At 46.8% G+C, this 14834-nt stretch overlaps 1 protein-coding gene across 1 annotated transcript; it reads left to right on the top strand.

Annotated features, from left to right (window-relative positions):
* Positions 1 to 11177: 11177 nt before the first annotated feature.
* On the top strand, positions 11178 to 11568 carry CCR75_000303 (uncharacterized protein; the record flags this gene model as incomplete). Its single annotated transcript, XM_067958411.1, has 2 exons — positions 11178 to 11320; positions 11373 to 11568. The coding sequence occupies 2 exons, from the start codon at positions 11178 to 11180 to the stop codon at positions 11566 to 11568; spliced, it is 339 nt and encodes a 112-aa protein (XP_067818359.1).
* Positions 11569 to 14834: the final 3266 nt, after the last annotated feature.

The raw sequence follows: 14834 nt of genomic DNA, 5'->3' as shown, positions 1-14834 counted from the left end.
ATGTAAATGTCTTGTTCAGTAGTAAAAAAAAAGCTGGATCGAACTGCCTCATGGTGCTAAACAATAACCGGGTGGGAGGGGTGCACCATTTCTTTTTGTAAAGTCGAAAATATGCTGCTGTAACAGGCTAAAGTTGCCCTACTGCTACACAATCCCGTTATGTACATTTTGGGTACTTAAGGGGATAGTCAATTACTTAAGTAATGTAATTGGTTCTATCACTTGAGTGTGGTTCACAATTGGACCCACCCTTGTGCATGTGATGTCCCTGAGGGCATTCACATTAGCGGGGATGACGGCTAGCGTATCCGTTACGCGAGGTATCTAAAAAGATACGCTCGCAATACATATTCATATTAGTGTTATCGACAGAGATGACATTTTATGATTTGTTAGAATAGGTATTTTTTCTATACGATTAAATAAAAATCAGTCTGTAAACTACTTCCTTCTTGGTAGGTGCGCACGAGGAGCCGGATTACCGCTCCCGTGACGACACTTAACCAGAGTACTTAGTGCGTTGGGTGAGGTCGCTTAACGCGCCCACCGCATCTACCTCACTGCACGCAAGAGAAGCTGGTAAACCGCTTCCTCGCTGTGCTAGGGTGGGTGTCTAAGTAGAGCGTGGCCGCATTAAGACGTGCCTGTCTTCAAATGCCCTGGCTTTTGAAAACGCTGCAAGAGTCCGGTCGCGTCATGGTGGCAACGACCACTTACACTTCATTCTTTTACAGCATTTGGTTCAGTTGTGTCGATGGTGACTTCGTTAGAAGCCGTGCTGAAGTCTAGCGATTGTTGGTGCTCTTGTGATGTGCCCACCATTGTTAGCGCAAGCAAGCTACACCTTCTTAGTGCTTACGTTTAACTTCGACCATCGTGCTTAGTAATCTTTGTTGATAACTTCTTGCCACGCAAAGGTATGTATTGCCTCCCCGCTTCCTCTTAGGTCTCATCGATTTGGGGTTTGATCAAGCAGTATGAAGTAAATGTAAGCGCACTTATAGCGATACGAGCAACTGCGTTGCACTTCTACGTACAATCTTAGTAACGTAAGATTGTTTGCACTAGCGTAAATCGATGAATTCTCGAATATGGTATAAGAGTCCGTCGCACTCTGCAAAATCGATTTAAGCATACCAGTGCTGCATGTTGAATGCAAAACTTGTTTTTGTGCCTTTAATTAATAGGGTTTTGTTTGGGATCATAATATTTTGCGAGTTTGATCACGAACGCTGACTTTTNCGCAGCTTATGATAAGCTCAGAACTGTTTTGGGGCTTCAACACGTGGAATTCATTATCTCCCAGGGACCAGAGGTCTTACATGCAAGGCTTAAAGCATCCATGCGATGTGAAGCCTCCCTGATCGGTCAGGTATAGGACCACTAAGCGACATCTATGCAACCCGGTACATCTCTGTACCTGACTCAGAGCCGAAGGCTCGCCCTCTAGCTGTAAATGTAAAGACATTTGAGGAAAAAGAGGGAGAGATCTCCCTTTTTGGATTAAGCAGATGGAGATCTCCATTGATTCATCCTTGTTCTTAACAGATTGGCAAAAGGTGGCTATGGATATTTCCAAACTCGGAGGTAGAGCGATGGAATGAGCACTATCGTGTAGTACGTCCATAAAAGACGTTTTTCTTTCATGGGTTTGCTGAAACAGCAAATGACCAGCATGTTTTCAACGCCTGATCAGGCTTTTCTAATGCGATCATGGCTCATAGCGATTTGACAGGGTAAACGAACCCTAGGGGACTTTGTCTAGGAGTTAATAACCCTCATTGCATCCATGCATCAAGACCCAGTGCAAGAAGCAATTGTAACAATTGTTATGGGAGGTCTTAATGAGGGCGTTGCCCGGACGGAATTATTCCGTTCCCATCCTGCTTTTTTCGAAGAGGCGGTTACATAGCGCTACGCGCTGAGTGCGACTTTAAGTCTGCTTGCGTTAGCACGCTTATTTACCGAACAAGCTCTTCGAGCACATGAGTTCCGTCTAATAGACCGGAACCCATGGATCTAAGCCTCGTTTAGGAAGAAAAAGAGGCTTTATAAGCTGTGGAACAGCATAGGAACATCCGTATATGTTATGCGCGGAAGCACGAAACATTTACGTCCGGCCTGCCTCCTGCAAGATTCGCGTAAAACTCGAAAGAGCACCAACTCCGACCTCATACCAGAAAATCTGGCATGGTGTTTCGATACCCAGTAGGTGCGGGGTGCCCTACTGGGGGAGATGTAGACTCTGTTGCACGTATAGAAGCTAAGAGTAAACCTAGCCCCAATTAGCTCGGTGCGTGATGGCACGGGGCGAGAGTACAAGCCTGGCTTGCTAGTCGCTCAAGCGACTGTATAGGGTTTTGATAAGCCGTGGTCAATTTTAATTGACTCAGGAGCGTCTTGCAATTATACTCGACGCCTTTCTCTTAAAGGAAGTCAACAATACGTTGAGGCGCTAAAGCGCATGAAAGTGATACAATTACTGTTTGCTTAGCGACTGGGACTCATGTCACTGTTCCTAAAGTTCCATTGAACTTAGGTATAAAGTTTCTGAACTTTGACAGTATGGAACGCTGTCTCATCCTTGATTTGGATTCGAGACATGACCTTATCCTTGGTTAGGCCTGGCTTGAACGCCATGAGCTATGGAACGATTGAAGGTTTCAGACCTTAGGCGCCACGCGCAATGTTCTTAGTGAAGTTTTGGAGAGCCATGAACCGACCTTTGCTAGCCAACAGAAGCGCTATTGTTGCGGATCATTGACTGAGTCTGTCAGTGTTTTAGACATTGGAATGTCTGAGCTAATAAAATTCAATATTGAAAACATAAATATTGAGCCCGACTTAGAAGAAGGAAGTGAAACGGCACGTACTCTGTCGAGTGACACTCGTTGTGAGAACGATTCACTGAATGCTGAACGCATTGCTGGCCTAAGGCCGAGTCACCAAGGGTGTTTATCTCTGAAATACGTGGAGTGACACGTCTAAGTCCACCGAGTGTGATCGGCCGAGGTGGCACCATACTGAGTGTCAATAATGACACAATTTTCGGCTCGCCAGGGTATTCTGTGTCAAAACCTCTGATGAACGTGAAGCGACACGTAAACGTTCGCTGGTAAAGGAAATTGAGTTACTTAACTCCTTGTCGGGTGTCGAATTCGACACCATCTCTGGTATAGAACCAATACAGGCTGGAAAAATTCGGGGACGTGAATGTCCCGGCCTCTAAGAGGCGTATTGTTTTCACTCCAAGACAGGATGGACACGAAGCGTATACACCCTCACAAAGTGATAGGAGTATTCAATTACATATGCTTGTAAATGGTGTAACCGGCAACATCGAGGGAAAGTTAGCCTTGCGGCAATCCTTTCGTTACTTGCTCTTTTAGAGCTAGACGAAATGTCTATCGATGAGTGCAGCCGAGCCTTACAAGCTGGCGACTTATCTGATATGATGGTCATTTGACCTATTTCTGAGTTAAACTCATTGTCACTTCTGGACGAAGCTGTCCTGGTTGACACAAAAGCTGCACTATGTGCGCGGAGTGGGTCATCGATCCTTAAAATCCTAAGGATCCATTTTATTCCTTGATTAAGGAATTCCAAGATGTGTTATGTACAATCCACCATCTATTTTACCTCCGGATAGAGGTGTCCGTCATGTAATTGACTTGGTTCCGGAACAGTGTGACGTCATTAACGATTTCTTCCGTGCTAAGCATGAGGTTGCAATGGTACGAGAGAGCAAATCTCCCCATTCGACAACGACCTTTTGTGTCAAAGAGCCACAATGGTAAATGGGGCATTGTACATGCTTATAATTAGCTTAATGCTGCCACTATACCAGCACGAACCCCCGTTCATAGAAAGGACGTTCTTCAAAACAATATGGTGAGATGTACAATGTACAGTGAACTGGACTTCGATGGTTACTATCAACTGCTCATGCGAGATCCCGCTTACAGCAGTTAGGAGGGGTTGGTTATGCCACAAGTGCTTCCCAACGCCCCGGCAACATTAAACGTCTAGTGACGCAACTGTTCCGCCCTCATCGAGGTAATGCAAAGACTTATTATTTGACATTTTTGTCCATAGTCGTGCGGAGCAGGGTCGGTCGGATACAGAAAACCATTTAGACCATTTGCGAGCAGTGCTCGAGTGTATGCGTACAAATAAAATGTATGCCAATGCAACTAAATGCATTTTTGGCGCAGAAGTATTTCTTTCTTAGGGTGCTTCATTAGGAAGCGAGGCTTAGAGCGGATCCCGCGAAGGTAAAAGCCATAGTAGTTTGGCTGCCCCGATCCTGGCACTTCCACATCCAAATTGTTCTTTCAGTATCGTCTGTGACGCTTCAGACCTTGCCATTGGCATTGCTCTCTTACAAACAGATGTTGAAGGGTGAGAACTTGTTATTTCGTTCGAGTCTAGACAGCTTAAAACTGCGGAAAAGAACTGCCCAGTTCATGACAAAGAGTTACTTGCTGTGAAGTGCGCTCACGGTAAATTCAGAGTTCATCTGGTCGGCTCTAAGCTGTTTGTGATAAATACGATCACGCGTCATTACGCACAGCGACTAAGTTGCCCCATCTCTCACAGCGAATGGCCCGATGGCTGTCTTATTTTGCCGAGTACATCTTCGAGGTGAAGTATAATCCTGGCAAGCAGAATGCTTTGGCCGATGCGTTATCACGCAGGCCGGATTATCAGCTCTCTCACTCAACGACTATTGTGTCGCCTATTACTGACATTATCCGTTCGGCTTAAGCCAAGGATGAACAGAGTTTAGCTCTGCTTCGAGCTCTAACAAATTCTGACTGGGGTTTCAAAATTGTCAGCACGTTTGCGTGCTGTTACTTCGATTTTCTATCGATAAAGACCTTTCCTTTAGTGCACGTACGCTGCGGATCCTCCGCGCGTCGTTGTTTCTCATGATGAGGATTTTGAAGTACCGAATCCTCTATGAGGCACACGATACTGTCCTTGGTGGTCATCTCGGTAGAGAAGAGACCTACGGCTCTATAAGCCAGAATTATTGGTGGCTTAAACTTTATAGATGGGTCAGCACGTATGTTCACACATGCGAAACTTACCAACGGGTTAAACCCTAAGCGCATGCTGCTGCCCCACTGGCGAGTCTTCTTGTCCCCATAGGTTGCTGGGAGTCCATTAGTATGAGTTTTATTATCGGACTACCGAAAGATTCAGCCGGTAACTCCGGTATAGTGGTCTTTGTTGACCGATTGAGCGCCATGGAGAGGCACTCGGAAAATTGATTTCCAGTATTTACCCTCGAAACGGGGGTCACGATCAGAGACAAATGCCACTAGCAACCATGTTGTCGAAACACGCGATCGATAAACAGCTTAGCTGTATCCTCTCCATCAATGGAATCCGGCACGGCCGCAAAGTGAGCCCACCAGATTGGACATGTCCACCGCGGACCATCCGCACACCGATGGGCAAACTGAACGTGTCAATCGCGTCATTGAAGATGTTTAACGCGGTGTGTGTGCACAAACGCCAAAACGCTGGAGTTCAGTGCTCCCAGTGGTAAAATTTGCGTTGAATAACGCTGTACATGCATCTACAGGCTAAACTCCGTTCTATGTCAACGGTCTCACCCACCCACGCGTTTCGTTACCGATTTCACTGCGTGGCTCAGGGCTTGGTGGGAAAGAATTAGCCGATAGGCTTGCTGATATCAGCCCCGTTACCATTCGGAAACAAGTCAGCGAGATTTTCGCGACGCGATTTGTGTCTTAAGACATGTAAGGGACACGATGGCTGATAGTCGAGACAAGCAAAAATAACAAGCAGATGCCAAAGGCAGAAGCTGTATACATTCTTATATGATCGGAGACCGAGTTTTAATAAACGCTTAAAACCTACCTACTTACTTGGTTTCCGCGGTCTTCAAGACCAAATCGCGCGTGCGCTTTATTGGACCATTTACGGTCGTGGCCAAGAAGGGTCTAGCTTACACGCTAAACCTTCCTAGCAAGCTGCGGGAACACCAAGTGTTTTACGTTTACTTGCTTAAGCCATATCGGGTCCCTTCCCAAGTCGACTTAAAGGCGCTTGCGCCGAGACAGGCGGTCGTGCCGCAGATTGCTGCATCCTCACCAGGGTGTCCAGCTGGTCCTTCAAACGAGGTTGTTGATTCTCCAGCAGCGAAAGACAATTCCGAACCGCCTCAAAAGAGCTCTCATTCGAGCAAGGAGTTCACAAAGAAGTTGCACCATCGTGCTTCAAAGCATCAAATGTCTCCACCTTAATTTCTGCCCCCTCCCGCGCTGCTTGATGCGCGAGAGAATCTTCAGTTTCACGTGGAGAAACTCTTTAAGTGACGTCGTCGTAAGGGCCAATATCAGTATCTGGTGAAGTGGCTAGGGTGCCCCTCTTCTGAAAACTCTTGGGAGTTTGAGGTACCTCTTCGGCAAGATTGCCCGTACGCCGTTGACGTTTTTGAGCGCCAAGCTCAGCGTCAACTCGCGTCAAACGACACTTCCGACCACTAGACGTGGAATTAAATGAATCTATAGCCTCAGTGCGGCTTCGCTCCAAGGCTGTACGGTCAAACGAAGCACTGAAATATTGGCTAGACCTCTCTTCGTTTTGTGGCATAATTGCCGAACATAACTGGCCTTTGGCCTTAAGCTTGGCAAAATCGAAGCGAAGCTTCCGTTCCAAACGAACATCAGCCGCATCCGCAGACCTTCTGATATTCCAAATATTACGGAGGCGGCGGGCTCGGTAAACCCAGGTTCTCAAATGAGACTTCGTTTTCACTTCTTGTTTCGTTTGGATAAAACCAATTTCCCTCATTGAGGTCACCGAAGTCAACAAAATATCCTGAAGAAATTGATTGTGTTTGGCGATTGTTTGACCGCATTTGACTGATGGAGTGTATTGGATGGCATGTGTCCGATAGCGTGTGTCAAACTGGCGTTTGTGGAAAGAGTGCGTCCGATGGCGTTTGTATGACGACGTTCTCCGCTGACAATTGTACGACAGTGTTTTCTCGATGACTACTGTACGCCGGCGATTAGCTCCACGGGCTTTATCACGTAAACGCGTCAGATACTGACTTCGCGTCATTACCTTTGGCGAAAGGTATCGCTCATGAAGAGCGTCGCGAGCAGCGAACTCCTCTGGCGTTCTCGCCGTTTCACCGGAGGTACAGATGGCCATGGCGGCCGAAATCTATTCTAAATTAGCGAGGGCAAGTTTTTTTTAGATTTAAATAATTAAGCAATGTGCAGTTCCCCTTTTGATCTTAAAGCGTAAGTGCCTTCCTAAGGCTTGCGCATTGATCTGTAAGAGTTAGAAGCCTTTCTAACGTATATCCTTTTGGGCACTAGTTGCCACTTGGTTCTACGAACCCCTTGAACTAGGATTCATTAAGCTTTTATAGCTCGTACGACTCCCTGAGTTGATAAATTCATTAGTTCAATAGTACTAAAAGACTCTTTGAGTCTAAAAGTCTTCCTCTGACTTTAGGAGCGAGGTAGCTCCGCCACAATAGCAATGACAGGGCTAGAACGCTTTGTCAATCGTGCTTGAAAAGCTGCGAGGAGGAATCACGTGAGGTTGCAATTGAGCGTGCTACTTGCGCAGCGAACTGAAAATAGCTAGGGATGGTATGTGGATTCCTCTATCCTACAGTCTAACCCACCTCAAATACCTGTACAAGACTGGCCTATATTCACAGAGTCTTATGTAGTACGTGATTGGTGCAGCACTACGTGGAGCGGGCACAGGAATCTTCCTTAGGTGTATGGTACAAACAGTACCCCACCATAGTGGATTTGTGTGATGGCATCATCCGTAACGGCAATTGGAGTAAGGCAACGCTATTACTTGTCGGATGCGTACCAGATAATCATGCAGCGGTGACGCGTTTTCGGATGCGGAGGCAACCAGCGGTAAATAAACGAGGCTCGACCCATCCAGCTCGGGAAAGACCGGATTAATCCTCTCTAAGATTTTTTTTCCGCTCCAGACCCAACTGTACCGGGAATCTACGATTAGACGAGAGTTCGACAATATCCGAGGTACAACACGAGCCAAGCTCAGGAGAAGAGAAAAAGACGACACTAGTCGTCAGTGGCACTGCAACAAGTCCCCATTACATGCGGGTGAGAGGACAACGGGAATGTTAACCTAAAATGTTCGAGGTTCTGGAACGTCGGATCGGGACCGTGAATATTGGCTTGCTTCATTTAAATGCCAGCATAGCCATGGACAATTTGACGTGCTATTTCTTCAGGAAACACATGTCAATGAACAAGATATAACGGAAATAACTCGGCGACACGCAGCACGATGGGGGTATCGGTCTGGTCAAGGACGTTCGGCATTATTTTATTGGGCAGCTGCGGCGCTGACAGGAGGAGTTGGACTACTGCTGCACTCCAGGTCTGTCTTTAAAGACTAGCGTGCGCAGGGCGTACTTTATTACTTTACCATTGAAGTCTGTATGCATCCATTTCCGTAGCAGTAACCCACAAACGTGCTGTGTAACTCACATACCACTTAACAAAACGACTGGTCGCACAATATACCCCTATCAGTGAATTCGAATACGTATCGTATCGGTTTTGAAAGTCCCTGCGTCTAAGCCTTCCGGCATGCACTGTTGAATAGACTTTCTTCCTCCCCATTTATCCAAAAGCCTGCGGAGTGCGGGCGAATCATGGGTACGAGCTGCTGGCCGGAAATATCGGTCATGAATCGGGTACAGGGTACTATTGAAGTCAACCCCAACATACAGGTGTGCATCCGACGGAAAGTTTAGACTGGCCTGCTCGGAGAAGAAGTCCTCTCTGGCCGCCTTCCCAACTGCGGCGTAGACGTTGCATAATACCACTAAATGACCGTCAATTTCCCCTTGTAGCGCCACGAAGCGGTCTATCCAATGGTCTTTGGCACACGGCCAGCACATTTTGTGAGATATCGTCCTACAGCTCCGCTTAAAAGACCCGACTTGCGAGCCGACCTCGAGATGCATTGTCTTAGAACGCGTCAAAATACACCGCTTTGCTGTATGGAGATCACAAGGGAGTTTTTCAACATCTCCCTAATCCGGATAATCCGGTGCGCATCACACGACAGCCGCAAGTCTTCCACGCACAGCTTTTGCAGCAATGAGAGTGGAAATACATGTCAGCACCGTGCTAGCTAAGTTTGAGTACGAGCTGACTGGTGGAGATTACAATGCAGAGACAGCAGCAGCTGCTTGGGCATTGTACAAAACAAAATAGTACTTGGTATTGTTGTGCACAAGAAAGCAGTCAAGAAGAGCAAAAAAAACACGTATCGCAAGAAATTAAAACGATGGTACCGACGTAATGAGCAGCAGAGGAACTTAAAGGCCATTCCTGCACAAAATAGGATAGGGAGGAAGAGGTCAACTGTGGGGCAAAGGCTCCACCGATCTGCTGCAGAAAATCTCGGAGACAAAGCGAAACTGATAACGGTCCAGACAGCGCAAATTATACAGGTCACATACGTGGAGAAGAAGGCAGACGACGAAGTCAATGTTTAAGCGTATGTCCTGTCGGTTTGTTGCTAGCGTCATCCGTACTCTACGCCCTACGGAGGGCCAACCACAACGGGAATTAAATGAAAAGCAGAGACCTTGGCTGATGCATGGAGCCCCATTCTGCAAGGCTCAGCAACCAGGACAGGACAAACAAAGGTGGTCGAATAGATGCAAGCAGGGCCCTACGATGATGTAAGTGTACTGGAAACACAGACACTTCTTACAACGGATGACATTGCGGCTGCTTTTAAGGGATGTAAGCCCGGAAAGCGTGTGGCCCATGTCGACTTGGCTACGATTGGTATACCCGATACTCTCCGGAGCTCATACCTTTGATGCTTCATCTTTCAGAATATGGAACAACGAAGCTGTCGGTCCACACTCATTTCTGTAAACCTACGTATTCTGTCTCAAGAAGACGGGTAGACAGCAGTAATCCGCTCAACTATAAGCCCCTGTCACTTCTGATCACAGATTTTAAGCTGTTTGTAAGGGTGATTGCGACGGTGTTTCGGCGGACACTGACCAGTCGAATTCACTCGCATCAACACGGATTTGTGACTTCCACTCAGATCTCGATTACTTCATGGCGGCCCAAGCAGCAGTACCTCATTCTCCGGAACTGCGTGATTTCGTAGTGATATTGCACGACTTCGCGAAGGCATATGATACGCTCGATAGTATTGTTTTATGCAGTGCTAAGGCGCCACGGTATCCGTCTCACCTCGTCAAGGTCATTTGGGCATTGCATACCGGCACGAGTGGTCGGTTCTTAGCCAACAGTTTGAGGTCGAGCGAAGTTTCTATCGCACGAAGAATTCGACAAGGATACCTTCTGGCTCCAATGCTCTTCATACTAGCACAAGAGCCACTGTACCAAAAAATAGATCAAGTTCCCGATATACAGGGCATACGGATCTCATAATATCCAATGACGACAACCTTAAAGGTAAAAGGTTACGCAGATTACACTGCATTTTACCTGATAATACCGAGTCAAATCACGAGGGCGCTACAGATCTTGCATGCGATCGGCGCTAAGTCCGGTCTTTTATTGAACGTTGATAAAACCATGGCGATGGCGCTGCATCGGGACGGACTGTCAGCGAACATTAATTGGATATGGCAGATAACACTATAGCCTGCTTCGACTTTCGTGAGATATCTCATGCTGCAGGTCGGAAGCACGTACGGGTCTCTACATCCCTGGAACCTTGCGCTGAACCAACTGAAGACTCGGGCTCAACTTGCCAGTTGGAAGACGTTAATGATCTTATTAAAGAGCGATAATGGCGTCGGCAGTTATTCTAGCGAAAATCTCAAACATCGGAAGACATGCATGGCCAATCTAACGAACGGTCCTACTCATGGTGAAGCACATTAAGAACTGTGTTTAGCATGGTATATTTAGCAGATTGAACACTCGACATACTACAGGGATGTCAAGAATAGTAGTCGGACTAACATCCCATCCAAACTCACGAGCCGAGCTCTTGGCACTAGCTGCGGTGACAGAGTCTCGCTGGGGATCAACAGCGACAAAGACGAATTTACTTGTTGGCGATGTTTTTTTTACTGCATAACGGTAAGAAGCACGCTGGTGAACCGCTGAAGCACACGCTGGGCACATATGGGAGAAGAATTACGGGTTTCACAGCAGGCAAATCAATTTGGACAGCAGGATGCTGTGTGCTTGGGGAATACGGAGGGTCAGGTTGGACAGGAGGGCATGCCAACAAGGTCGCCAGCTTCGATTTTCAAGTGGATCAACAGGTGCCTACAAGTCTAGTTTGGGGTGACACATCATGTGTTCTTAATATCTCAGGGATGCTGGGAACCGAGCTAGCGACAAGCAGGAAATTTCTCGCGACGCACTATTACTCGGTACAAACCGCATGGATATCCCATTTGAGCAGGACATACTTCCCATTGTACTCTCGGATAATAAGGTAATTCCCATGGACGATGAGAGGAAAGCGAAGTGGAGACGAGGGGTGATAGGAAACATCCTAGGCTGGTGAAAGACTAGCAGGGTCACAATATACTTAACGGCGAAGGACTCTTGCAATATGGAAACTTTACGACAACCCATCGTCGCCCGAGGTCTTGAATCAACGAGAGCAGGACGTAGTCATTCCTGCCACGACAAAGCCACCAGATATTCCTTTCGAAATAAATGCAAGGTCGGCCAACAACAGGGATAGGACCATCATGCCTGCGGCAGTCACGGGGTCGAGGCCCGTTTCGTACACATGTGTCGTAGGCACATGGCAGGCGGCGAGAATTCTCCTCCAGAAGTGGGCAGAACAGTAGTCCAAAAAAAGACGGTTGGTCCACACCCAGTCTTGCATAGACTTGTTGAAGTGAGGCGACGGAAAAGGGCTACAACGCACACGAGACAATATTACAAAGATGCGGCACGCTCATGCGAACGGAGCATCGGATTATTGGAAGTGTCTAACCGCAAGAAAGTGTGGGTGGTCGACGATACCCATATAGCGGCAGGACTGGACGACGTCGACTGGACAGACATTCGTACCATCACAGGTGCAACGGTGTGGGTGACCCAGTTGTTGTACCGCATAAAGGTATGGGCGTTCTCTACACATGATGATGCTCGATCGGTTGTAGGTTGCCCACTGCCGGAGTGTCGAGACATCGGGATCACCAAGGCGCATATTTGGTGGGGTTGCAGCGCAGCAAGGCCACTATGGATCGATTTTCTGAGGAAGTGGACAAGACTCGGAATGCAATTGGCGGCTTCCGATTCCCGCCCCATATTTGGTTTCAGATTGCCAATATCACCACCTGGTATATGGCAGGCGCTGGAGCAACTCTATTGGAATATGTCGGAGGCACGCAATTTGAGATGTATAGCTGGTTACTGGCGACTTTGCGTTCTAAATACCCTCCAAGCATTCTGGAACCGCAGATGCAGAAGCAAGGATGCGACGCTGGAAAACTCGATATGCCGAGCAACTGCGTTTCTAAGAGGTCGTTTACATCAAGGTCGCTTAACGCTCCGAAAATTGTCCTGACAAAGACATAGGACGCAGCGGTCTGTAGTGCAGAATGGGTTGTACGTGCAAGCTTCACTGACGCCATGGGGGGACAACACACATCCCGTTTGGTGAAAATACCGAGGAGTATACGATACTATTTTTGATGGGGGAGCGTGGGAGAATCCAAGTCTCGGGCCGCTTACTCTATCATGGCTGTGGGCTGCTTCGACGCCAACCGCCGGCCATCCTTTGGATGGGCAGCCTTTTAATTGCCGCAGCCGCCACAACAAACAACGTGACTTTGTACAAGGGCCCATTGTTTGGACTTAGGAAGGCTCGGTGTAAACTGGAATGGTCTCCACGTGGTAGGTGACAGCAATCTCCAATTGGATAAAATGAGGAGGAGGAAGGAGCTAAAGGCTCGGTATTTACAAGACTTATACCGACAATGTAGAACAAGCGCAGATAGATTAAATGTGGCCACATTGAGACATCATCTTCGACATTTTGATAATACGGCTGATGTTCTGGCTAATATAGCGATGGGCTCGATGAAGATCATTCAGGTAACACAAGATGATATGAAGCGGCTCCCTACACGGTGAAAAGCGTCATAGATGCACTACGAGGTGACTTAGGTCACTGGCTCAAAATTAATGGGACAGCGTACGAAGATACGGTGCGCGATGATGGATAACAGGAAGGCGCACCGCAGCAGTGTGCATGTGGCAGCACGTAGCAATGCGTAGCTACCAACGTGAAGAGGGATGTGGTAGGCATTTGTCGCACGGACACTTTCGGGTTGCTAGCATAATAAGTGATTGTAATGTACCGAAAAAAGCGGATATGATCGTATGCGACGCATGACTAATTCTTTAGCGCTGCTGTATAGCTGCTAGAACCAATTTCTGATAAACTATTGCCAAGTCTCCCATTGTAACTGCGTCGGTTTTTCAAGGTTGCATGTTCACATTCATCGCGAGATGTAGCTACTTGCCCAGAAAAAATCGCTTTAGTTTTTGGTCCACGCAAGGATGAAGTTACCTGTGGGGGGAGGACCGTCCAGGTGGATTGCAATTTTACATAGACAGTCTCGTTGATAGCATCTTTAATAAGCATCAAATTCTCTTCGATGTTTTTGTGCAGTGGTACAGCTCTCGTCAAATTATGTAGCATTCTTCCAGTCTTTCGTCATTTAAAAATTGCTTTGTGCATTAGTCAGGACGTCCATGTTCAATATGCAAAACAGATTATTTTCTTGAGACATAATCAGTGGGTTTGAAGCCATCAATGTCAATTTTTCTGTCAGTGAAAATGACAATAGACCCAATGTTTCTGTCTCGATAAAGAATCATTATTTGCTCAAGTGCCCAGATGTAATCGTCCTCGCAAAAAAATTAAACAACAAGAATATAATTGGTTAGCGCATGCCACACCGACGACATAGAGCAATGCATTTTTAAGGCTGGAGCTTTATTCGCTCTTATATTTCATGTTAAAATCGATTTTTACGTTAGCATTATACCACCCTCACTTTGTATGTCGAATCACCATAAGACTGACCCATAAATAGTTCTTACCTGTTGAGATACGAGGCATTCGTGAAATTAAAAGGCACGTAAGTTTATTCGAAGAAAGGCCCTGATCAAATTCATGCCAAATTGCATTTTTCTCTAGTGTGTCTACCAGCACTTAATGATGGCTATGTCTAAATTATTTTTTTCTACTCGTTCACGTTTACAATGTAAATGTCTTGTTCAGTAGAAAAAAGCTGGATCGAACTGCCTCATGGTGCTAAACAATAACCAGGAGGGAGGGGTGCACCACCCCTTTTTGTAAAGTCGAAAATATGCTGCTGAAACGGGCTAAAGTTGCCCTACTGCTACACAATCCCGTTATGTACATTTTGGGTACTTAAGGGGATTGTCAATTACTTAAGTAATGTAATTGGTTCTATCACTTGAGTGTGGCTCACAATTGGACCACCCACCCTTGTGCATGTGGTGTCCCTGAGGGCATTCACATTAGCGGGGATGACGGCTTTAGTATCCGTTACGCGAGGTATCTAAAAAGATACGCTCGCAATACAAATTATTGTTATCGACAGAGATGACATTTTATGATTTGTTAAAATAGGTATTTTTCTATACGATTAAATATAAATCAGTCTGTAAACTACTTCCTTCTTGGTAGGTGCGCACGAGGAGCCGGATTACAGCTCCCGTGACGACACTTTACCAGAGTACTTAGTGCGTTGGGTGAGGTCGCTTAACGCGCCCACCGCA

This window comes from Bremia lactucae, linkage group LG6 (assembly GCF_004359215.1).
Source record: "Bremia lactucae strain SF5 linkage group LG6, whole genome shotgun sequence".
Taxonomy (NCBI): Eukaryota; Oomycota; class Peronosporomycetes; order Peronosporales; family Peronosporaceae; genus Bremia; species Bremia lactucae.
Note: the sequence above shows the minus strand (reverse complement) of the source record. Positions and strands in the feature narration are given on the sequence as shown.